The sequence below is a fragment of the Manis pentadactyla genome, chromosome 3 (assembly GCF_030020395.1).
Source record: "Manis pentadactyla isolate mManPen7 chromosome 3, mManPen7.hap1, whole genome shotgun sequence".
In the NCBI taxonomy this organism is placed as follows: Eukaryota; Metazoa; Chordata; class Mammalia; order Pholidota; family Manidae; genus Manis; species Manis pentadactyla.
This window is the reverse complement of record NC_080021.1, coordinates 213,607,971-213,633,899: the sequence shown is the minus strand read 5'-3', so window position 1 is coordinate 213,633,899 and position 25,929 is coordinate 213,607,971. Positions and strand designations below refer to the sequence as shown.

Genomic DNA, 25,929 nt, shown 5'->3' with positions numbered 1-25,929 from the left:
TCAAAGCTTTGTTGAGTCAACTGATATGATGACATGATTTTTCTTTCTCAGCCTAATACAGTGGATTACATTACTTGATTTTCAACTATTGAACCAGTCATGCATTCCTGGAGTAAATCCCACTTGGTCACAGTGCTAAGAGGTGTTCAGTATACATAGGCTATTATCACTATTTGGTTTTGGTGGTATAACTAACACTGGAGCTTACCCACTGGGGACTAAGATATCCCCTGGGAAATGCCACAAGAGTATTACACATAAATAAAGCAGAATAGTTATGAACATTGAGACCTTTATTTAGTTAATCAACCACAAGCAAAAACAATCAAAGAGTAAAGAAAAATCTAGGCTTAATACCATCATTTCTCATGAGAAATCAACTTTGTCACAACTTTCTCATACACTCATTCACAGTTTTCTTAGAAAGCTGGAATTAGAAGGGAACTCAGTAGCCCTCCCCACCCTGCCCCGCACCCCCCCCACCGGATGCTGTTCTACACACACAGCAATAAAGTTCTGTCTGGTCTCTGCCTGAGCCTCCCTGGGGAGAGAACTTGCATTGGGACCAAGTAACTGCCTCCTGCCTTCCAACACCTACCGCTGGTCCCTGTACTTAGTGAGTAGGCCCCATAAGTCACGTTTCATCAACTTCCCCATAAGAACCTCTCCGTTACTTGAAAGCCTTGCTTGTCTCTTCCCTGAGTATTCACACTTCTAGATCCTTCACCTGATCTGTGTATGACATGCTTTCTTCCCCCTGGCCCTCTGGCCACTGTGATATCGACATGCCACTCCTATGTGACGATCCTCCTCTACTTCGTGGGAGGCACCCAAGACCAGAGAGCTACCCAAGAGTGGTTGGATAAAGCATAGGAAAGTGGCATCACCGCACACCTATTAGACTGGCTAAAATTAAACAAAGCAAAACTGATGATACCAACTGCTGGCAAGGATCTGAAGCAATACAAACTTCTATTCTTTGCTGAAGGTAACACAAAATGGCACAGACATGATCCAGCAACTGCACTTCTAGGTATCTACCCAGCTTATTTGAAATCTTATGATACAACAAAACAGCACACAAATGTTTATAGCAGCTTTATTCATAATCATCAAAAACGGAAAGTAATTAAGAATGTCCTTCAGGTGAATGGATAAGCAAACTAGTAAATCCATACAATGAAAGACTGTTCATACAAAAAGAAAAAAAGAATAAGCCATGAAGTCATATAAAGACGTGGATAAATGTTAATACTGCTAAGTGAAAAAACCCAGTCTGAAAAAACTATATATGTATGATTCCCTTTTCCTTTCGACATTCTGGAAAAGGTAAACCTACAGAGATGGTAACAGAGCAGGCCCTGGTCTGCTTCCCTCTCCATTCCAAACCCTGCTTCTTCCTTGGACAACTTCAGCAGCACTGTGGGTGACCAGGGCCGCAAGTCCCCCTGGCCACTTCAACTTCAGCGACTATCACCCACCTACGAGGTCAGTCACCTCTTCCTCGTAATTCCTCAGGGCTGCCTACATTGGAAACCTTAAATTCCAGTCTTGGGCCACAACCTTTTAACTTTCTAGAACTTACCTTCTCCTTGACCCCCTGCTGTGCCCACCCTTCCCTCTCACCATACCCCGGAGGCCCTGGCAGCCCTTCTCCTCTGCATCCTTTTCCTCTTGAGAAGACTGATCCCCTATCATTTCAGCCCCTTCTTTGCCAATATGTTAAGTTCCCTAGTTTCCTGGTCCTTCAAAAAAATCCGCTTAGCTCCCCCTAGCGTGGGTGGCTCCAACCTCTTGCCCTCCTAGGCCCTCACTCCTGGGCTGCAAAGTGCAGCGAGAGAAAGCCATCGAGCCATGTGCACCGGAGCCCCTGGGGAAGTCACAGTCTCCGTCACCTGGGCCACCGCCTCTGCCCAAGAGCCTTTCTCTGTCTCCACAGTCAGCGCTCTCCCTTCCCCTGGAGTAGCGTTTGCAGTCCTTCCCAAACCCCTATCTTCCCACCCGACTGCTTCCCCCTTCACCTCCTATTTCACTGGACTTCCTTGCTCCACACCTACAAGCGGGCCTGGGTCTGCATCATCCTTTGTCCACTCCCCTCACCCTGAGGAGGCCCCGGGGGTTTCCCCAAGCTCTCCCCACTCTCTGGGACCACTTTTCATTAGTCCCTCTCTCTCCCCATCTCTAACTTGTCCTGGTCTACTGGCTCCTTCCATTCAAAATATGAACATCCTCCAGGCTCTTCCTGCTGAAAGGAAAAAGGACCACCACCTCCCTGGGCATCTTCGACTCCTCCAGCCACGCCCTCCTCTCTTCCCCCTCCTTGGGAGCCACTGTTCTGTGCATCACCTGCTTTCTTGGCTTGCTCTCAGGTCCCACCGTGCAGGCTGCTGCAGCCCAGCTTCCGTCCCCCACTGTGCAGAACTGCCCTTGCTGGGCTCACCGGCACGCCCGTGCTGCTGAGGGTAAGGGGCCGTTCAGCCCGGCCTTCGTGGGCCCGTGCTGGAGGCTCCCTCTTCCCTGAGACACTGATGTCCACGACACCGCCCTTTCCGGGTGCTCTTCCTCCCCCACCCCCAGCTGCTTTTTCTCATCTGCCCATCGCTTAAATCGCCAGGTTCTCACTTGGGCCCTTCCTGCCTGAATGAGCTCAAGTACTCCTGGGGCTTCAAACACAGATATCCAATTTCAGCACCTCCAGGCCAGACCCTTCCCCTGACTTCCAGACTCAGCGAGCCCATTACCTGCTGCAGAGGTAAGCCCACAGGCCCAAAGCCTAACTCGTCTCCTATCTCACAGCCCCTCCTCCTTCTGGATTCACTGCCTCAAAAAAGAGAGCTGCCAGGTTCCTAAGGAGGGCCTTCCCTCACTCTTCCCTCCACCCCCAACCACCAGCGTCACTCGGTCTCCTCATTCTCGCGAGTCCAGCCACTTCACATCTCTTATCAATTCTCTCTCACCTGATTAACGGAACCGACCCCAGTCTGGTCTCCCGGCCCCCCTTCCTACTGCCCACGCCTCTCCTCTGGCTTCCCTGTCCTGGTGCTGATTCCCTGGACTGTAAGCACCCCATCCCGTCTGTCTGCTGCACCAGACTATGTGCTAACAATGGCAAGAGCCGTGCCTGGTTTACTACCTACCCCCTAAAGATAGCACAGAGCCTGCTACACATCCAGTAAATGCCTACTGAATACATAAATAAATACAACCGGAAGTAATAGCCCCCAAGTGATAGTGGGTCTATACACCAAGGGAAGAATAACAGAGAGACAGAGCATCTGGAAGGGAGGAGAAGGCTAGCACTGTCTCCTGCTCTGAGACAAATGAGGTCTGGAAGAACAAGAGGTTTTTCTGGGGTAGTGTTCAGAAAAAAATGGGAAGCCCCAAAAGAGGACACTCACCAGCTGTGACTCTGAGCAAGCTGCTCCACTTCCCGGGGTCTTGGGTTCCTCATCCATAAAATGGGTTTAGAGTATCTACCTCACTGGACCATGTGAAACTAGATAATGAAGGTAAAATTCTTAGCATATCTGATTCAGCAAGTTGAGCCTAAGTGCTCATTAAATGTTCTTTAAATAGTCTCAGCTAAAGCCAAGACGATGTGGGAGCAGTCAGTGATCAGGCTGATGATGCCTGGCAGCTCAGAAGGCAGGCAGGGCTGGAGGGTGATGGGCTGTCAGCAGACAGCCGGGCAGAGGATGCTCAGAGCGGATGGAAGAGTGCCAGAGAGAAGAGGGTCTGCGGTGGGAACCTGTGTTTACCGTTCAGTCCATCACCCTCAGCTTCTTGCTGTCAGAGCACCCCAACTTTCCTGGAGGTACCATCTCTCCTCCATTCTCAGCCCATTTGGTGCAGACATCATCCTCAGCCCCCCACAGCAAGGCCCACTTCCAAGACTTGGCCAACCAGAGCCCCTCATCTTCCTGGCCAGAGTGGGACACGGCTGGAGCAACTGGACGTCAGACGATAGAGCTGCTGAAAACAGAGGCAGGACTTCCCTGCTGGGGTCACCCTGAGAACCAGGTGTGAGAGGGGCCACTGACAGCTGCCTCACAACCACAGAGGAGGAGGCTGCCCAAGAGGGGAGCCAGAGAGGAGGGAAGCAGGAAGCAGAACCCAGAGGGGCAGCGGGCAGCACCCAGGTGGGCTGGTGCTGTCTGAGCCCCGGGCAGTATGTGAAGTCCACCCTCTCCCTGGACTTCGTTCCAGAAGCCATTCAATTCCCTTTGTGCTCAGGCAAGTTGGACTGAGGTGCCAGACCTTAGGAACTGAATACACAAGTCCATGAGAAAACCGAAAGCAGGTCTCCAGCATGAAACGCCGGGAACCTCTGGCCTGTCCAGCCTCGGTTAGTACACGAGTCCTGAGGCCCAGAGACAGGAAGGGGCTCGGCTCACCAAGGCCTCCAAGCAGTCAGCGGCAGGGTCTGGATGAGGGCCAAATTCTCCTGATTCCCTCTTCATCTTTTCCTAATTCTTCAGCATCTTCAGGGCATAATCCCAACCCTACCACCATTAGTCCCAGGCCCAACCTCCTTTCAGCTCAGAGCTCCCACTACTCGGTACCTTTTTTAAAGCCAGCATTAATTGTTTACTATGTGTCAAGTGCTGAGCTAAACCCTTTACATCCATGATTCCCATTTAATCTTCCAAAATCACTTGAAATGATTCTCCCTATTTTATAAATAAAGAAGATGAAAGGCTGAAAGACAACCTGAGATCATACAGCTAAGAATCTGTAGGGCTCAGACGCAAACCCAGGTGTGCTTGATTCCGTGCGGCCACAAAGTCTAGCCTGTCGTCCACAGAGCCCTACAGTGTTCATGCTCAAACTTCAGGGGGCGGGCAGTGGGTCCATTACACTAAATGCAAATTTACATACCTGTGCATTTATCTGGGAGAAGATTCATATATGATATTGTCAGATTCTCAGAAGAACTCAGACCCAAAAAAAGTTGAGCACTTCTGTTCTCTATGGTGGACTCCTTGGGGCTGAGACACAAGCCTGGCCCTAACAGACACTTCCATCCGAGCCACTTGAGGAACAAATCCCAAGGGACTCAGTCCCCATGGAGAAGCAGGCAAGCCTGGATGGACCAGGACACTGGTCACTGGACTTCTGGCTTGGCCACAAGGAGCCTCAAATTTCCCGGCAACCTCCTTCCAATCAGCTGCTCTCCATATTCCCCTTTTTTCCCCAAAAACGTTTGGATGCTTACTACAGGTCAGGTACTGGGCTAAGAACAGCTCACACATCATTTCATTTAGACTTCTTCATAACAAGTTCATGAGATTATTATTCTTCATAATAATCTTCGTAACAGCTGTACAAAGTGACTACCATTATTATTCTCATTTACAGATCAAAAGAGTAAGTGAACTGCTTTCCTTTCTCTGGAGTCTGCTGAGGAGCCTTGTTCTTACATATGAAATTCTCCTAGGAGGGGATGCCAATCAGTTTATCTCAGAAAAAGCAGCCCCAGTGGCTGACCAGGCCTGGCCACTGGCCAGCTTTCAAACCAGAGCTACCAGGGCTGTGCCCAGGAGCCACTGCTCTGAGTCGCTGACAGGCAGGCAGGAAGACCATTTCTCAGAGTGTTCTGTTTCGGAAAACCATCTTAACTTCTGACTCTCTTCACCCACTCTGATTCGGACACAATGCAGTTGTTCACAGAACAAGCTGCGCCGCCCTTTGCCAAGCTGACCTGGCCTCCGCGTGCAGAGCAGATTAGATCAGATCCTCCACCAGCCCTCCTGCAGGAGCTCTGTGGCTGGTCAGAGGTGGGACTGCACTGGCTCCCAGTCAAATAGTTTTGCTAAGGAAACTATGAATCCTGATAGCATGTGCACATCTGTTCTTTTTTTCTTTTTTTAAGACTAAGCTCAGTAGAAAAGAAAAAGATTTTGAAAAGAAACAGAAGGCTTCAGAACTTCTTTTCAAAACAAACAGTGTATCACCCCTACTGCAGATGCCTTTCTTAGTTCCTATGCTAACTCCTAAAACAATAATGCCAGCTCCAGCCTTCAGCTTCAGACTACAAGCTGGTGCCTCTCTGAGACTCCCACATGCTCGGGGTGGTAGCCGAGGCTGAGAAAACCTGGAGAGGGCTGAGCAATGGTGATGCACGGGACCCAGCATTCTGAGAGGTCAGGCCCAGCTGCAGGGAAGGCTCAAAGGGACCCCAGGCCCATGACCCAGAGGTCCAGTCATAACATGCTATGCAAACCTCTAGGTCACTGTCCTCATGTGAAGACAGAAAAACAAGAACAAAGAAGAAAACAGCACCATCTGGGGGTTTGATCCATTCAAAGGGGGTCTTGCAAGGTGCTTTCTATTGAAGATCATGTTCTGGCAGGTCTGGCTGAGAAATCAGAAGCCATTCCCCTCAGCTGCTCTAAGTCCCATCATCATTCCCGTAAGTGGGGATGAAGTTCTTCATGCCTGGAGTAAAAGTTCTAGTTGGACCAAGTCAGTTTGTAGTAATACGTATGGGGCTGGTGACCACGCCATCAGGAACGGAAAGAGATTCAATTCAGAAGTCTTTTCTGAGCACTGCATTCATTCATCGCACATGTATGTACTGAGCATTCATGATACGCCTGACATTGGGAAGGGTGATGGGAAATGCAGTGATGGACAAGAGAGACATGGTACCTGCCCCCAAAGAGCCCACAGACTAGCAAAGAAGATGGACCCTGAAGAGTTACACAAAGTGAGGACACACAGAGAAGTATAGGGTACAACCTGGGAACGTCTGATGGGGAGACCTTATACAGGCTGGGGACTCACAGAACGCTCCCCAAGGAAGGCCGGGGTCAGATGGGAGTGGAACAGAGAGGAAGAATTCTGAGCTAAGAGGAGAGCACATGTATGGACCTGAAAGACAGAGGTAAGGAGCATCAGGAAGGAGAAGGAAGGTCAGCAACGCTGGAGCCTGCAGAGGAGGGGGAGGAACAAGAGACCAGGCTAGTGGAGGAGGCAGAGGACAGAATCATCATGCAGGACCTTGCAGAGCAATTAGGGTGTTTGACTGTTAGCCTAAGTGGAATTGGTAGCCACTGAAGCAATTTAAACACAGGAAAGATGTGTTCAGTTCCAACTGCTGTGTGAAAAAGGACTACGATGGCACAAGAACTGATGAAGGTAGGGGTTCAAAAGAGGGGTCTGGACCTGGGCTGGGTCCTTGGGATTGAACTCTAGCAGGGCTCCCAGCCTACAGGTGACAAAAGATTGCTATCTGGACAGGCACATGCAAGGGGGGTTACTTACCTGGTTAAACCTCCGGGTAAAGGCCACAACGTTGGGGGCGAGACTATGTTTCTCCTTCTTACTCCATCCGCAGCTGGCTAGTTCCTAGGAAGCACAGAGTCAATTTCAACAGTGATTCCAATCGGGATGCAAAACACACCAGGGGCATCTAACAGGAATGTGGACACAGAGGTGGGGCAGGGCTGAAAGGCTTGGCCATTTGTGTCTTCACTGGGATGGGAGAGGATTCTCCCCCTCCTCTGGAGAGGAAGCTGGGCCTGCAGGCGGAGATGCACCAGGACCTCCAGAGGCGAGGCTGAAAAGTGGGACACTGTCCCCACAACCCTGGCCACATTTCCTCGGACTTCTGAACCCAAATAGTCTTAGTCCCACTGCTGCCACTCTGCTGTGGGACCAGAAGTCCCATCTTCACACAGACTGTCTGAGAAAGGACATAACATTTTAACTAGCAGGACTTACCTACCCCAGCAAACTTAAAATTAAATCTGGCTGGAGAATCTCAGCCCACATAGGCCACGTAACATCCTCCATTCCAGGAGCCATGGAAAGCCCAGGTCCAAGCCTGAAGTTGGCCCCTTCCATCTCTCATAACCAAAGGGACAGAAGGAGAGGTGCTCTTTAATATCTTCAGGGGCGCTGTCTGTTTCCAACAGATCTAGCATTATCATTTGGATAATCAAATTACCTAAATTTTACCTATCAGTAAGGCTGGTGGTTCCTGTCCGAGAGAGATAACAGGAACAGTCCAATCTGATTACTTGGGGACATACAAAAGGGCCAAGGAAAAAGCGCCTGTCCAAGTGCCCAGCATTCTCAGCTTGTGCTTGGGGAGCCCTGGCAGAGAGTGGAGGCAAGGAGGCCAACTGAAGGACTCTACCTCTAAGTTACAAGATCTTTTAATTCATACCAGGCCCAAGCATTATTAATACTGTTTTTTTGCCGCACAACTGAAATTTTGTAAGAGCTTTGGTGAGAGTCAGCTGCCCACCAATCGGAAGAGACGCCAATGACGGTTTATCAGGAAGTCAGGGAGGGAACCAGGAATGGCCAAAGACAAAACTTGTCGGCTGAGCAGCTGTGCTGAAGGCATGTACGTCAAATGCATCCCAGGACCCAGCTGTGAGCCACACACAGGCACTTGGGATATAAGATGAAGGTCCTTGACTTGAGGATGCCTGGGAACCACCCAGAAGCTAGGAAACACAGCTCCTCGTCCCAGCTGCCTCCCTTCTGCAGACGGCCTTGTTGTCCTCCCAGTCACCCACAGGGAAAACACGGCCATCCCCGGCCCCGCCAGGTCCCCCACCCCCTCACAGCTGAGACCCTAAGAACTAGCAGTGACAGAGGTACTAACTAATGCTAGCATTCAGCAAGAGTCCCCCATGTGCCAGGGACTGGACTAGGCACTGGGACGTGGCTCTTACCACGTCCATTTGACAAAGAGGAAAAGGGCTCAGTAGTCATCCTCTTGAATGAATACTTTGACTCTGCTTTTTTTCAAAAGTAGACATGAATCTCTTTGAGGTGCAGAATTACTTCCATTCACTATGATTCACCTTGCTCTGAAAATGCATCCTTGACCTGCCTCAGTTACATTTAATCCTCCACCTAGCCCCACCTTTTACATTTAATCCTCCACCATTGACCTTTAGAAGGTATACTTCAATCTTAGACCATATACTTTAATCACTTTTCAAATGTATATTATTGCCCTTTCAAAGTTTAATTGTGAGGACAAGAGGCTTTCTCCCCTGGGGATCCTAAAGCCAGTCCTGGAAAATTATGGGTTATAATCAGATATAAAAGAAAATTCATAAAACTGATATTCAAGGACTAAGGCATGTGTGTTGCCCAATTTCTGGCTGACAGTTGCTCTCTTTGTTTCTTCCTGAATTCTTTAGTAAACAGCAAGTTATTTATGTGTGAGTGTGTGTGTGTGTATGTGTGTGCACATGCACACACTGAGGTATACACGAACATGTGTTTACATGTATATGTTTAATTAAATTAAATATGCAGTAAATTTTATTTATGTGTATGATTTGATTAAGAGTCTATGATCTTACTTCCACGTCATAAATAACTTAGGAAGACATCCTGAAAGAGTGTCGTGTGGACCTGACAGACCCAGATCACCAGCTGTGTGATGCTAATATTCTGGGAACCTCGATTTTCTTGCCTTAAAATGGATATGATATTATATTTATCTGTGAAGCTTATTATAATGATTAAGTGAGATTAAAACATGCAGAGCACCTGGCACATAACAAGTCCCTGAGAGAGGTAGGTATCTCCCCCCTTCCCACCGCAGTCACACTGCCGTCGAGCTCAGCTCCAAGTCCAAACACCCTCCTCTTTCTCCCACACCACACTCTCATTGCTGTCTTACATTATTGATAAAATCTATTGTTATGTCTATTTCATTTTGCTGATATCATGTAGGCAGGAACCAAAGCAGGTACTTAATATATCTGCCCTAAATATATTTGATTTGGACATTTCTAGGATCCTGATTCAAAAACTGTTTGTGCAGTTTGGGGTTTTGGCAATTCCGTAAGAACCTTTTGTACTAGACAACACGTAACATTTGAAATCATTACCTCAACAGAAAACGTTATGTTTGTGACATTTCTTGATAAAATCTAAGGGGCCAAAAGACCGTGCTCTGAGTCCCAGCCCTGCTGCTGACTCCCTTGCAGCCCCCAGGCAAGTTAACCTGTCAGGAGCGGTGTCATTGCTGATGACACAGGGATGCTGAAATTAACTCCACAGAATCGTGGCGGAGACCAAAAGAGGTAAACCCTGAAAAAGAAGGTGACATGCAGGGCCCAGGCCTGGCTCACAGCAGATGCCAAGCAGCATTTGCTGAATGAGTGGAGTTTGTGAGTTCCTCAGTGTTGAAACTTCCCAAATTTGGTACAGATTTATCAAGATTGTCAAAAGGAGTAAGACCATTCTATCTTCGCTAAAACAAGTCCTGGGCCCAACCTCCTTGGCACTGGTCCTCTTCTGTGCTTGGCCTTATAGGATTACAAAATATTCCATCTGTGTGAAGTGGGTTTGGAAAATGTGAAGTAATAGAACAAAACTCTTCGAGTCACTAATGCCTAAAAAGGCCCATGCTATGGAACTGATTTATTTGGGTGCAATTAAGTTAAACTTGAGCAGAGAAGGCAGGGCTAGTTCTAGAAGGGAGACAAGGTCTGGGCTGAGGCTATAGCCCTGTAATCCTGCATCCCCAGGGAGCTGCTCAGCTGCCCGTGGGCTGCCTCACGCCCCTTCCCAAGGGCGCTGGGGCCCTGATCCTGCCCAGGCTATCCTTGGCTCTGAGTTCTCGACTGAGGTCAACTGATGTGAGAGGAGAGGGAGGGCCTGTACAGTCTAGTCTTTGCCAGCAACTCTGCGGCCTCTCCTCTGTCCCTGACTTTCCCTGATTGGAGGTTCCCTGGGTTTGTCAGGCCGAAAACAGAAATTGTGAGAAGAAAACGCTCTGCTACCAAATGTCCGAACTCACCTGCAACCTCTTTCTTGCTCCGGCTTCAATGGGAGGGAGGCTACTTGGTCTTCAGGACCTTCCTCTCCCGACTCCGGACCCTTCCCCTGCACCTGCTCGGAGGCCTTGCTCTGACGCCCTCTCGCCCCCGACTTTCCTCCCCAGTGTCTTCTTCCTGCCAGCATCTCCCACCAATAATAACAATGGTGATGATAGGAAGACTAACAAGAACAGGGACAACCAAGACACCTCTCGCAGGCCTCCCGTTTCCTCCAGCTTCTGCTCACCCTCTTTCTTCTCCTTACAGGTCACCTTCTTGAAAGGGTTGTTACTCACTGTTTCAACCCACTTCCCTCTCCACCTCCTTCTCTGCTCCTGCTCCACTGAAACCGCCCTTCTCTCTACCAACCACGACTTCCGCCTAGGCAATGTCCTGCCATATTTTTTGCTCTCTGTCCTTGCCCTTCAGTACCGTGTTCTCAACTCACCTTTCAGGCTCACCATTCTCAGTCTCACTTCCCAGTTGCCTTTTTCTCTTCTGACACACATCTCCCACCCTCACCTAAATCTGTCCAGGATGTTCTCCTATATTCTTTATGTCCATCTTCCTCCCTGAAGATCACATATACTGCCATGATGTCAACTGCATGTTTACGTCCAGCCCAAGTTTCTCTCCTGAGCTCCAGACCAGGATATTCAGTACCTCCTGGCCACACCTTCTTGGCATCCACAGGCACCTCAAAATCAGCAGGCCCAGAACCAAGAGGGAGTCTGACTGGCTGCCTTAAATAGACTTAAGATTGTTTTAGATGTCCATTCTGACAAAGGAGAATGTTTCCTACAAAGAAATGGTGGAAAAAAATCCCTACCCAATGTAAAAACAACTTTGTCTTAATCCCTCATCTGCAAGCATTCCTAGGTGACAGCAAGAGTCAGCCCTGGCTTTGGCTTACTCTGCAAAGCCTCTTGGGCCAACACTGCCAGGAGCACCCCCAGAAGCTGCCAGCTTTGTGCTTAGGGCTCTAGAAGTCAGACTCCTGGAGGTGGCCTGAGAAAGGCCTGACCCTGACCATGTCTGGAGTCAGTGAGGCAAGACCCTGAAAGAGAAGACCTGGGGAGTGGGAAGACTTGACAGGGTCTAAGCCACTGGGCCACAGGAAGCTGTTGCCAACACACGACTCGTCCACATGGGTGCTGAATTCTGACTGTAGTCTTTTCCAAATCACGTTCCTAAAACACGTCCACATGGAAAATGCTTCACCTTAAGGAAAGGTCACTAAACCTGACCTCAGGGACCACCAGGCTGGCACCAGCCAATGGTACCACATCACCCCTCTTGCCAGATGGCCACCTTTCCTTCCTCCACCCTCCACATTTCCCCCTCTCCCTCCCATGCTGCCCCCGGGAACAGTCTTCAGAGCACTGGTGGGTAATCACACACTTAGTCAGGGGAGTTCTAAAAACACCCAGGATTGGGTGAGCAGTCATGGAGACAGTGCCAATCTGGGGTCTGGGGGTAAGGCCTGAGGGGGGAGCAGGGCATTTCAGGGCCCGGACTCTGGTGACAGGGTTAAGAACAGGCTTGGCGAACAGATAAATACGAGAGGGTGGCTGGCATGTCCTTTAGGGACTTCCAGGTTCTGCCCCCCACAGGCAGTCCTAGCAGCAAAGGTACACATGCCCACACAGTCCTGGCGTGGAGTCGCAGGGTGGAGGGAGGAGGGGCAGGGCCCCCACCTTGGGTCTGGTCTTGGGAGTGCACTCTGAGGAAACAAGGGTCCCAGGAGGAGAGGCCGCAGAGCATGGCACAGGGGAAGGCAGGGGCAGCGGGGCATCTGCAGCCACCTGGCCCTGTGAGCCTGGCAGGTCACTTTGGCTCATAGGCCTGACTTGCATCATCTGAAAAAAATGGGCCTTAATAACAGCAACCTCCCTCACAGCGTAGTTTTAGGATTAAATAAACTGATATTTGTAAATTGTTTAGAATAATGTGTGACACATTGTAAGCATTTTCAATGTGTTTCTTAAATAACTAAAATGATGCTCATGGGAAAAGGGAGCAGGGGCCGAACACCCAGGCCAGGAGAGGCGCTGGAGTTGATGGAGGGCAGGCCCCACAGAGCAGCCCCTGGGCACTAGGGCTCCAACGCAGCCTGCGACGAGGGCCACGGCCTAGCCACATGGAGTCACCAGCAAGACTCCCTAAAGACCAACTTCATGCCGGGACTGCGCGAACACTTTACACGTAGCACCTATTTCATCCTCACAGAACCCTGAGGGTAGGCAGGATGGCTATCACTTCTAATTTCTAAATGAAAAAATAAGTTACATGATCATCAAAAAACCCCAACAAAGATCTACACCCTGCTACAGCTGTAGATGCACTCATCCCACTGGTTCCTGGACTTGCCATGGGAATGAAGAAGGAGATATCTAAGCTGGCCTGTGCATACAGTAAAACAACAAATTTGACTGGATCTATACTGTTGGAACTCAACCAAGAATTAGGAGAAGTGCAAATTGTAGCGCTCCAAAGTCTTACAACTACAGACTATCTACTGTTAAAAGAACATATGGGATGTGAACAGTCCCCAGGAATGGGTTGTTTTAATTTGTCTGATTTCTCTCAGACTGTTCAAGTTCAGTTGGACAATATCCACCATATCATAGATAAGTTTTCACAAATGCCTAAGGTGCCTAACTGGTTTTCTTGGTTTCACTGGAGATGGCTGGTAATTGTAGGTCTGCTTTGGTTATGTAGCTGTATTCCTAGTATGTTAATGTGTGTACGCAATTTAATTAGTAGTTTAAAACCTATACATGAAGTTACTCTACAAGAAGATATGTCAAAGAAATAATCAATCTTCCCATGTTTTCTTCCGCCTGCTACTTCTATAGCTTTTCTTCTTCCTTCCTAATTACAACCCTTAAATAGAATTCGTGCCTCATATCGAATTTACCGAGTATCATAATTCTTCCAAGTGGTAAAGACACCTCAAGACAAGTGCTGGGCATAGAAGCCACAGGGCATAAATATGCAAAGAAGTAAAAAGCTAACCATTTCAAACAATAAGGCTTCTCTCTCACTTACCAACTTTACATTTCCCTGTATGGCCCCGGAAGATGACTGGTTAGCCAGAGACGGGCAAGATTCCTCAAGGGAGGAACAACCTAAGACAGGCACAGTCGCAGGGGAGCCATCAGGTGAGAAATTGGGGATCAACAGAGGTGAGGCTTAGAACCTCACCCCCCCGTTCTGAGAGAAATCTTCTGCATACGTGGATGTTTTATTGCCCTGGTCTAGCTGGGATTAACACATAGTCTACAGGCACACACCTGATCATCTACATTTGCTCTCTTACAACACTAAACTATGTTTTCTACCTTTATCTTGTATCTACCTACCACTTCAGCATTTTATTAAAAATAATAATAATAAAGAGAGAAATGTGGTATCCACATATAAATCAAGTATAAAAATCAAATGAGTATTCATATTTGAACTGATTGTTTGTAGTTCATAATGCATGAGCAAAACCGAAAGTTTCTGTGATGACTGCCCTTGTACTGTTCACTATGTAACTTATTCATTATGTAAGAATTTGTTCTCCATGTAAGAACTTGTTTGTTATGCCTCAGAAGATTGGAGACTGACAAAAATTAGGCTTGGGGTGGATTAATGATTGTGCATTGAGCATTGACTCCCCTATACAGAATTTTATTGTTGTTAACAACCATTTGATCAATAAATATGAGAGATGCCCTCTCAAAAAAAAAAAAAAAGTACACACTTCCAATTGTAAAATAAATAAGAACCGGGATGTAATGTATAGCATAAGGAATATAGTCAAAATATTGTAACAACTTTGTATGGTGATAGCTGGTACCTAGAATTATCATGTATATAAATGTTGAATCACTGTGTTGTACACCTGAAACTAATGTAATGTAATACTGTGTGTCAACTACCCTTCAATAAAAGTTTTTTTTAGTTTGCCCAGGCCACACACACAGTGGACGGTCGTGGTGGGAGGGCCCATCCGACCAAAGCCAGGCAGAGCTGCAGGCTGTGGTGGGGCTCCGGCAGGCTCCTGGCCTCGAGGAGCACTGCAGGATGCGAAGAAACAGACCAAAGCAGAGGCAGGTAGGGGCTGCGCCACCTCCCCAACTGGGCCAGGCTGCCGAGGCCAAACTGTGGGGCATGGGGCCTCTGGCTGCAAAATGAGTACAATGTCCACAGAGGTACAGAGGGGCCCCCGCAGAGCAGAGAGTCAGGGTATACAGAGCCCGCTCTCACTGAGTGTGGACACATCCTGTTAGGCTCCGGGCCGGACGCTGCAGGTGTCCTAAGTCACTGAGGCCACAAACACCCTGATGACCTAGGTCCCAGGATGATCTCCACTTGGCGGATGAGGCTCTGGGGCCCCGAGAAGTGGTCACTGTGTTGTCGTGCAGCTTTAAGTGCTGGAACTAGGATTGAAACCCTGCTTCCAGAGGTCTGATTCCAGAGCCCAAGCCCTGGCTGGTGCTGGAAAGGCCAGAACTCAGAACAATCTGAGGCTGCTAAACAAGCTAAGGGAGGCAAAAGGGGCTCTTCAGTTCTTTCAGGGAACAAATGAACCACAGTTTATGGACATGCTAACTGGAAGAAGACTCCCCTCATCCCTCTGAAGGGGCTCTGTGGAGAAAGTGACAGTTCCTATGGCCAGGATTCTCACCTGGCCCTGGTCGGCTTGCTCATGACGCACATGCGGGCAGGGCAATACGTTGTTACTGACTCTCTAGAAAGAGCTCCGCCCGGTGCTCTGGATGGCTGCTGCACAGCGGCACAAGAGCAGAGACTGGAGTGGCGGCAGCACCAAGGAGAGAGACGGAGATGGCTTTGGGGGGCGGAGAGGCCCAGAGGCAGAGACCAGCTTGCTGCGTGCAGACTCACTCTGAGTGGACGGGATTCTAGTGACTGACGTGCTGCCATGGGAGTAAAGTTGGGTACAAACTCTTTTACCCTAAGAATATTCCATTGTCATTCTTTGGTCTCACTGAATCCATAGAGAACTTGTCCAGGGCTGAAACCCATCAGCAAGACAGGCTCCCATCCAGTGTGGGCTGGGGCAGGGGTGCGTCCTGTACCACTAGCTCTCCCCTGGGCAAACCCTGCAGTTCTAGCAGATCCTAATGGTAACTAAATAGGAATGGTTTTATTTGCAGATATTTCACTGTAAACACAATTAAATATCTTCTTGTTCTTAGTTATAATCCCTAATGAGACCATTAATCAAATGCATAACAGCAAGATAGTTCATCTTTGACTAAAAACAAGTTTCAAAGGGAGAAGCTGACTCTGTTATCTGCCCCTGTGACAAATCCCAAATCACTTAACAATTCTGACTCTATTAAGTTCAAATAGGTGGCATGTTCAAATGACACAGGACACACACATCAGCCTAACATCCCTGCCAAGACCCCTCTGACAAGGCACAGAAATAAAGGATAAACCCAAACTAGCAAACAGAATGTATTCTTTCAAAAAACTGGAAATCAGCATGTTTTTTGATCAAATGGAACTATAAAGTCTCAAGCTAGACTATGCCGTGAGGGGCTGCAGAGGTGTCGGGAGGCAGGCTGTCTGGTGGACCTAGGCGGCAGCCTGGCTCGGGGTCACATCAGGGGCAATGAATGGAGGGCACATTAAAGGTCAGTGAACTGGACAATATGACAGCACCCCCATCTGCTGCCTCAAATCATCCACCTCCAGGCAAAAAAACAGGAGGGGGAATGAAAGGCTCCTACTCTGGCACCCCCAGAATAAAAGCCCCCTCTTGCTGGCATGTGGAAGACTGCATCCTGCAAGCCAGAACTGCACCCTGTCATCCGGAAGTGCAGGCATACATACCTCTGTGTTGTGCCCCATGCCCCTCAGCTCTCCTAGGCGGGCCCCCCACCCAGGAGAAGGGCTGATGGGAGAAATAATAAATACAAGCCACCGTGCATATGAGTTTAAACCAGCAGAATGAAAGAAAATGACCAAGAAAAATAGAAAAACTGACTTTAGAAGAGAGTTCATTCAGAAATGAAAAAGGAAATATTAAACCTTCTAATGTACTTAGACACTTAAGAAAATGAAAAGTGAGGGGCTGAAAAAAATTTGCAAAATGCATATCTGATAAGATAAAAAAGAGACTTTTATACAAAACATATAAAGACATGTTACAACTCAGTAATAAAACAACTCTTTTTAAAGTGGACAAAAGATTTGTTTAGACACTTTACCTAAGAGGATGTAAGGGCGGCAGGTAAACACATGAAGAGATGTTCGTCATCGTTAGTCATCAGGGAGATGCAAGTCAAAACGACATGAGCTGCCACTACACACCTGTCACAATGCACTAACACAGCACACGCAACTGCTAACACCGGTGCCGACGGGGATGCCAAACAGCTGAGCTCTCACACCTCACTGTTGTTACCACAACTGGCGCGGCCACTTGGGAAAGCAGGTAGGCAGCTTCTTATAACCTTAAACACGCACTTACCAAATGACCCAGCAATCCCGCTAATGCAAACATTTATCTACAGAAAAAAACATAAGTGCATGTTTACGGTAGCTTCATTTCCAATGGCCCCAAACTGGAAACAACCCAGATTTCCATCAGCTGGTGAAGGGACAAACGAACATCCACAGTATCAGATACACAGATGACTGTCAAAAACTTTAAGCTAAGCGAAAGAAAGAAGATGCAAAAACGTTGTATGATTCCATTTATATGACGTCCTAAGAAAGGGAAAAGCTACAGGGATAGAAATTAGAGGGCTGGCTGCCAGGGACCAGGGACAGGGGCAAACTCACAGCAAGGGCACTGGGAAGACTGGGGAGGGCAGGCAAGTTCTCCGTCCGGACTGCAGAGGTTATGTGAGAATGTACACTTACCAAAGCTCACCAAAGTGATCACCAAAAAGGGCAAATTTCACTAGATGACATAACACCTCAATATATGACCAAAAAAAAGGAAGGAAATGGCCCAACCCCAGAGGACTACAAAGGGAAGCCCCACAATAACAGCTGTGCAAAAAGACCAAAGTACAACTGGTCCAAACTGGAGTAGGACAAAGGGCCTGGGGCGAGGCAGGGGAAGGGTGTGGGGAGGGGCGGAATGCTCCAGGGAAAAAATTAACACAATTAAAATCATGACAAATAAAAGTATAACAGAAAGCTTGAAAAAGTATGAGGACATGATGAAGGTAAGAGAAAGAAAAAAGGCAATTATAATCTCCAGGAATAAGACCAACCAGAAATTTCTGTTTGTATATATGTAAATGTAAATATATATTTAAATATTATAAGTACAGTAAAATAGTATATATTTAATATGCTTAAGTATTTTATATTTTACTACTTATATACATTTAAATATTATATATATGTGTGTGCATGTGTATATATATATATCCCAATCTTAGGCAGTTGGTGGATTCCAAGAAGAGAAGCTGTGGGTCCTGGATATGAGGCATATTCTCCCTTGAACGGCCCAAGGCCCACGGTCATCAGAGAATGAAATGCAGTCCTGGAGCACTACACAGCTTGGCACCGAACAGTATTTACATAGCCATGGTAATAATGAATGTTGTTTGCTAATTTTTAACTTTTAGAATCAACCTAAGTGTGACAGACTTGGTGTGGCTGCACATTGTCAGAAGGTTAACTTAATTAATTTGACAATGTACAAGAACAACTGACAGAGGGAGAAAATGGAGGAGAGGAAAAGCATAGGAAGTGGGCAGTCGAGTGAATACAAAGCTGATGGAACAAGCAACGGCGGTTTCACACACCAGAGAAAATTCCAAAGTCACCAACAGAAGAAAGAATAGTTTTAAAAGTTTACGTCTGGCGAGGGGCCTGGGGTAAGGGAGCAGCGAGTTTCCTCATAGGCAATTCTGTGCTATTTGATTGTCATGTACAGGATTACATTAAAACAAATTTTAATAGGTAACATTGCAATATTACACACTGTTAACTTTCTAAAATTTTGACAGATGAGTAAATATGCAGAAATGTATTAGGGAGTCAGGATAGCTTCATGGAGGGCTCATGCCAGGAGCTGCCTTCAGCCCCCAAAGGAAGGAAAAGAAAAGGGAAGGAGGGAAAGGCGAAAGGAGGAAGGACGCAAAGGAAGAGAGGAAGGAGGTTGGCTGGAAAGAAAGGACGGGAGGAACCAGGCGATGGGAGGGCAGGCAGAGCCGACTGAGTGCCGGGCACTGTGCTTGAGCCATTCCAAGATGACTCAGCACAAGGCCCGGAGGAGCTCAGTGTCCCTTCAGTGGTGGAGACAGACGTGAACATAAGGCACAATGACTTAAGGCACGAAGGACAACTGCACTTCCTGCTTTATTTCCCATGGTTGAAGTCCTAACAGCCATTTCCTAGAACCAAGCCTTCTGAGTGGCTGTAGGTGGGGCTGAGGTGTTTTTAGCTCCTTCTTGGATGAATGGTGATGACGCTGATGGTGATGATTGTGATGGTGATGGTGATGGTGATGGTGATGATGGTAATGATAACAATGGTGATAGTGACAGTGATGGTGATGATGGTGGTGATGGTGGCGGTGGTTATGGTGATGATGGTGATGATAACAATGGTGATGGTGACAGTGATGGTGATGGTGACGATGATGGTGACAGTGATGGTGATGATGGTGGTGGCAGTGGTGGTGGTGATGGTGGTGACGATAACAATGGTGATGGTGACAGTGATGGTAATGATGTGATGATGGTGATGGTGATGACGATGGTTATGGTGGTGATGGTGACGGTGATGGTGATGATGGTGACAGTGATGGTGATGATGGTGGTGGTGGTGGTGATGGTGGAGATGATAACAATGGTGATGATGACAGTGATGGTAATGATTGTGATGGTGATGGTGATGATGATAGTGATGATGGTGATGGTGACAGTGATGGTGATGGTGATGACTGTGATGATGGTAATGATGACAGTGACAGTAATGATGATTGTGATGATGATAGTGATGGTGATGGTGACAGTGATAGTGATGGTGATGACTGTCATGATGGTGATGGTGACAGTGACAGTGATGGTGACAGTGATAATGGTGATGATGGTTATGATGGTGATGGTGATGGTGATGGTGACAATGATAATGATGGTTATGGTGACAGTGATGATAATGATGATTGTGATGATGGTGACGGTGATGGTGACAGTGATGGTGATGATGGTGATGGTGACAGTGACAGTGATGGTGATGATAATGGTGATGATGGTTATGATGGTGATGGTGATGGTGATGGTGACAATGATAATGATGGTTATGGCGACAGTGATGGTAATGATGATTGTGATGATGATGAAGATGATGGTGGTCATCACGGTGATGGTGTCAGAGGAGAGGAAAGAGGGAGAGGGAGGATAAAGGAGGAAGAGAAAGGGAAAGTAACTGACATTCATTTATTTACCAAGTTAGAGTATGCTTTAGGAAATACAGCAATGAACAGAAGAAACATGCTCTTGCTTTTTTTATAGGAAGGGAAAGAGGAGAAGACTGCAATAAATCAAAAGATGATAAACCCTTTGAAAAATAGTAATGAGGATGAAGGAACAGAATATTTGGAGGGGCTGCCTAGGAGGCTGGTTGATGAGCTGACACTGAAGTGACGGTGTGAAGCAGCCGGCATCTGGGGAGATAGGGTTCCGGGCAGAAGGAAGAACACATGTAAAGATCCTGAGTCGGGGAGACCACGGAATCTCTGAGAATAGAGAGGTAACCAATGAGGCTGGAGCTCAATGAGCCTTGGGGACAGTGGGAGGAGAGGGGACAGGGAGGCCAGGTCACCGGCCTGGAGGGCAGGTCAGGAAGGATGTATTCTGAGTGGGCTGGGAAGGCCATGGAAGCATTGAGCAAAAGGAGCGCCCAAGACTCCTCATGGGCATGTTAGGGAGATTTTATCGCCCTAGGAACATGCGCAAGAGAGTGTCAGAGTGGCCCCGAACCCGTGGGTGCGTTCTGAAGGGCCATAATCTAGTTTGTACTATAATCTCATTCATAGGGTATTATAATGCTCTCATGTGAGAGCAATTTGCTTCAGTAATTTGAAACAAACACCCACTACGGGCTATGTGTGTGCATAAAGGGAGGAGCAGGACCCTGGGGGGAACACATAATGGCCTCCGTTAGGCCTCGGAACCCTGGCCAGACAAGCCGCAGAAGGGGAATGAATCACTGGACAAACGGGTGCCCTCTTTGGAGTTGGGAGTGGGAGGTGCATGTATGGGGGGAGGGGTAGATCACTGAATGAACAGAAGTAATTCATCTTTCCCAGCTTCCAGTCACAATAGCATAGCAACTCCTTACAGCCACCACTGTTTCGTCAAATCCTCAAACTACCTTTGGCTTAGAAAACATGCAGATTTAGGGCCACAACAATGATGCAAATTCCCCAAACATTCCTTTTCCAGCCCTAGTCCTGCGCAGCCCTGCACAATGAGAACCAGCTGTCCACACAGGGCAGGAGCTAACAATTGCCACCCTATGAGCAGTCTCCCGCCCACGGGACAGAGAAAGGGCCCCAGGGGCCAGAACGGACAGCAACCACTGGCAGCTCGGCTCGCCCAGATCCCAGGCTGGCTACAAGGCCCACGGGGCCACACATTCCTTTTCCATCTTACACTGGGGTCTGTGCTCAATTCGGTTTCTCCATATTCTTCATAAATGACATCATTCAGATGTTCTCTTTTAAAAAGAACACACTTTGTTTTTTTGATTAAGGACCTAGGATATATATTCATCATAGAAAACCTAGACAATATAGAAAACTTATAGAAGAAAATTTAAGTCACCCATTAGGCTAACAACCAGATAAAGCTACAGTTTACATTTTGGTCAATAATGGTGACAATAACAGCAATAGCTAACATTTACTGGACGCTTACTAACAATAGCTAACATTTTCCAGGTGTTTACTAAGTGCCAGGTACAATGTTTTATGTATATTTATCTATTGCTCCCTGAATTCTCACAATAACTCTGTGAGGTAGGTACTACTATTGCCCCATTTTACAGATGAAGAAAGGGAAGCTTAGTTGGGAAAATTAAGCAATTTGCTCAAATCCTCACATGTAGTCAGTGTAAGAGCCAAGATTCAAACCTAGGTCTGTCAGTCTCAGCAGCTGGACCCTTAGCCACAGAGCCCCTCTTTCTCCAAGATGTTGGCCACCCCCACTCACAGGGGCAGAGGTGCGGGCACACACACGCACGCACACACACACACACAGGCAGTCTCTCAAAACTGAGCTCGTGCTGGACGTGTGGTTTTGTAACCTGCTTTTGTCCTTAGTACCCTACAAACATTTTCTCCCATCTGCTCCATCCCTCCTTTTGTAGAATTCCTATGATACACACATGACAGCTCCTAGAACAATTCACATTTGTCTCCTTTTGTTTTTCCTCTGAAGACTAGGAGAAAATTTTAATTTCTCTTTTAACTCCACTTTGGTTTTCTGCAATATCTAACCTGCTGCTCACTGTTTCCACTGCAATTTAAGTTTGGTGACCATGTTTTTCAGCACAACAGAATCCTTCAAAATCTTGACTTTCATATACTGCAGAATCACCCTGAACATGGCTCGGAACACAAGATGAAGTTTCTGGGACTACCTGCTTCATGGGAAGATGAAGGCTCTGACCTAGTCTTTCACTGCCTTTCATTTTTTGGCCAACCAAAATTTTTCTATGTCTGGTGAGTATGCTAAACACCACGTCAGAAACTGGAAAAGTTAACTCAGAAGTTCCAGGGCCATATGATTTTACCAGTGAGTCCTTGCAGACTTTTAAAGAACACCTAATTCTTATGCTAAATCATTTATTCCAGAGCACAAAAAGTAATGGAAAGAAGCCCAAAACCATAACACCTAACAAAAACAGAATAAAGGGGGAAAAATTATCCTGCATGACCCAGGAAGTTTGTCTAAAAAATATGAAAAGAAGCTAATATTATCAAGACTATTAACATAATGGCAGCACATCAATAAATTAAAGAAGAAAAAAGTGGTAAGATCTTCTCAGACACCGAGAGGTAATTAGCAAAATGCAACATTCATTTGAAACTTTAAAAAGAAAAAAAGAACTTCTTAGACACTTAATAATAACTGTCTGAAACCAACAGCCATCATTATACAATGAAGAAAAATGCTACCAGAATTTAAATTAAAATTTGAAGGAACAACAGCTGGTGCAGCCTTTCGCAACTAGGTTCCTTATTTGAACCTCAGAAAATGGTTTGAGTAACTTTCTTACTTCTCCGCAGAAGATTCATTCATTATCCACAACATACTTTCAGACATTAGGCTGCAGTCCTTCATGGATCCCTGGTTGATAAAGGTCTAGCAGCTGTAACTCAGGGCCGGCTGTTTAAGTTTGGTGACCATGTTTTTCAGCACAATGGAATCCTTCAAAATCTTGACTTTCATATACTGCAGAATCACCCTGAACATGGCTCGGAACACAAGATGAAGTTTCTGGGACTACCTGCTTCATGGGAAGATGAAGGCTCTGACCTAGTCTTTCACTGCCTTTCATTTTTTGGCCAACCAAAACAGAAATATAATGCATGCCAGGTGAAATTAACTTAACAATTTACTTTACTTAACTAAATATATCCAAAATAATATATTTTCAACCTGGAATCAATATAAAATACAACAAGTATTGATAAGAGAGTTTACCTTCTTTTTCTGTACTAAGCCTTTGAAATCTGGTCTGCTTTTTACACTTACAGAACACTTCTGTTTGGACTAGCCACATCTCAAGGGCCCAGGAGCCACATGGGGCCACCGTTTGGACAACACAGCTCCAGCCAATGTACAAAGGCATGGCCCTGAAATGTAAGGTATACTCCCCGGAAAGGAGGGGTCAGGGCAGGAGGACTGAAGACAAGCCAAGGAGCCCCATCAGCAGGACCAGGCTGAGTGTGGAAACTAAGAACCAGAGGGCAAGATCAGCCCAGGACAAACAGGAAGACTGATCAGGCGACGACCCCCCGTGCAACTGACCTAGGTCCTTATGTTCCCTTACTTAAGGTCCGTCCCTTTTTTGGAGGGAGTGGGGTGTGGCTTGTCACTGATGGGTTAGGTAGGTCCAGCTGCAGCTGTTAGAGGGACTTGGGTGACAGAATGCAATAAATTCAAAAATCAAAAAAGATATGCAGCTCACATGGGCAATGTCATGTTTTTCCGGGGACTTGCCAAGTCAGGAGTCCTGTGTTCTAATCTCAGCTGTGCCCCACCTAACCCACTTTGAGACCTTGGGTCAGTCCTTCCCAGTACAGGAGCTCAGTGTCCCACTTGTAAAATGCAACAGCACTCGGTCGTCTCTGAGACCCTCCCAGTTCTCCCTTCCTGTGAGGTCACATGTCTGGCTTTACATAAAAACACTATCAAGTGAGACCTGTCCCTGGACACGGCGTGACTGGTGCGTGGCTTTCTTCCTCCAGGTGTTTTGAAGGAGTGTAGAGAGGCTGAGTCTCAGAGTCACGAAGGGGTGGGGGGTCCTGGGCACTGGCTTGCCCCCCAGGGATGAAGTGCACATGGCCATCTGGTGGGAAAGGAGACAGGAAATACTTGGGGAGAGGCAGGCTGTGGAAGATGGGGGCAGAGGAAAAGACAAAACATTACTGACCAGCAAACTCGGTTTCCAGAAAGAGAGAAGGGGAAGGAGCTGGAGAAAGAGGAGGGGAAAGGGGTGGAGAAGAGAAGGAGGAAGGAGAGAAAAGAAAACACCAAACAAAGAGAAAGGTATTTGAAGGCAGAGGCATTACATTTCAGGTGGGATCAGGTACTTCTTTTGAGGTGGAGATGCACTGGGTGAGGCCACGTCAGGGAGAGCAGGACAGGGAGGGTGGGACATGGGCCCTGCTGTGGACAGGGCTGCCCAGGGCAGGCGAGGAACTCAGGGAGAGAAACAACTGGGCAGCCGGAGGAAGCATCCCATGCTCTCCACGTTCCCAAAGCAAAGGCAGCCTCAGGAGGCCTCCACGCCAGAGCAGACAGTGCTGGTCAGACGGCAGAGAGCCGCACTGGCCGCCTCACGCCTGGGACGCATCTGGGGAGGCTGAGACCCAAACTGGCAGCCCCACATCTCACCAGACAGGAAGAGCACAGCGGGAGCACCCTGAGACAACCCAGCACCGGCCCCATGGCTCCTCCTCACTATGAAAGGCGAACAGGGTCCTTCAGATGAGCTCAGTCCTATTTCCAGACTGAGAAGAAGAAGAAACCTACAGTAACAACAGCAGCTCCCAGCTTGCCTGCTGTGTGCCAGGCACTAGGCTGAACACCTGTCTTACGTTATGCCCCTTAATCTTTTAACAAAGGCACCCATCATGAAGGACTATTATTGCCCCAGATTATGCATAAGTAAATTGAGATTCAGAGAGGATGATTAACTCACCCAAGGTCACACAGCAAATAAGTGACAAAACTATAAATCAAACCCAGGTCTGCGTGACCCCAAAACCCAGGCTCCCAACCACTGTGCTCTCAGCCTGGCCACACATCACTATTATGATTTTCCTCCAACAGTTTTGACTACTGTTGACTGAGTATCCACAAAGTAGATGGCACTACAGGGGTTACAAAATGAACAGGAAGGCAGGGAAGGAGAAGGACCACAAGTCACTGCATGGTTCCGACAGCCTAGGACTATACAATGTGCTTTTACCCACTTTATTTTGCTGAAGTCTCAAAGCCACACCATAAAGTCAATTTCACTATTCCATTTTACAGGTGAGAAAACTGAGGCTCAGAGATGAAATAATTTATGCAAGTTCACCTTGGCAGCCACCAGAGCCTGAGCTTTAAATAGAAAAAGGTCCCAGAGGCAGAGGTAAGGTAGCCAGACAGGGGCGAGGGAGTGGACAGACTTCACTCAGAAGAGGCTACCAAGCCTCGAGGGAGCACAAGGCTCAAGGCTGTCCTGGCCCTGAGGACATTCCATCCCTGCAGCACCGCCTGACTGCAGTGTGCAGCGGGCAGAGCTGAGGGAGGGGCCACGGGTGCATCCTCATGCACCAGCATAATCGTTTCTTTCAAGGCAGCACAGCGGAAGAGTCCTCTCCCCCACCCCTGGTGACCTGCTTGAAGCCCCTGGACAGAGCAGG

General features: G+C 47.5%; 1 protein-coding gene across 16 annotated transcripts in view; it reads right to left on the bottom strand.

Moving 5' to 3' along the window:
• Window positions 1–25,929, bottom strand: part of RALGPS1 (Ral GEF with PH domain and SH3 binding motif 1) — a 286,396-nt gene that overhangs the window by 171,199 nt on the left and 89,268 nt on the right. For all 16 annotated transcript variants that reach the window (XM_057499045.1, XM_057499050.1, XM_057499046.1 and 13 more), the window contains one exon: window positions 7,267–7,350. In XM_057499045.1, the coding sequence (XP_057355028.1) occupies window positions 7,267–7,350 (84 nt within the window). The remainder of the gene's footprint in view (window positions 1–7,266; window positions 7,351–25,929) is intronic.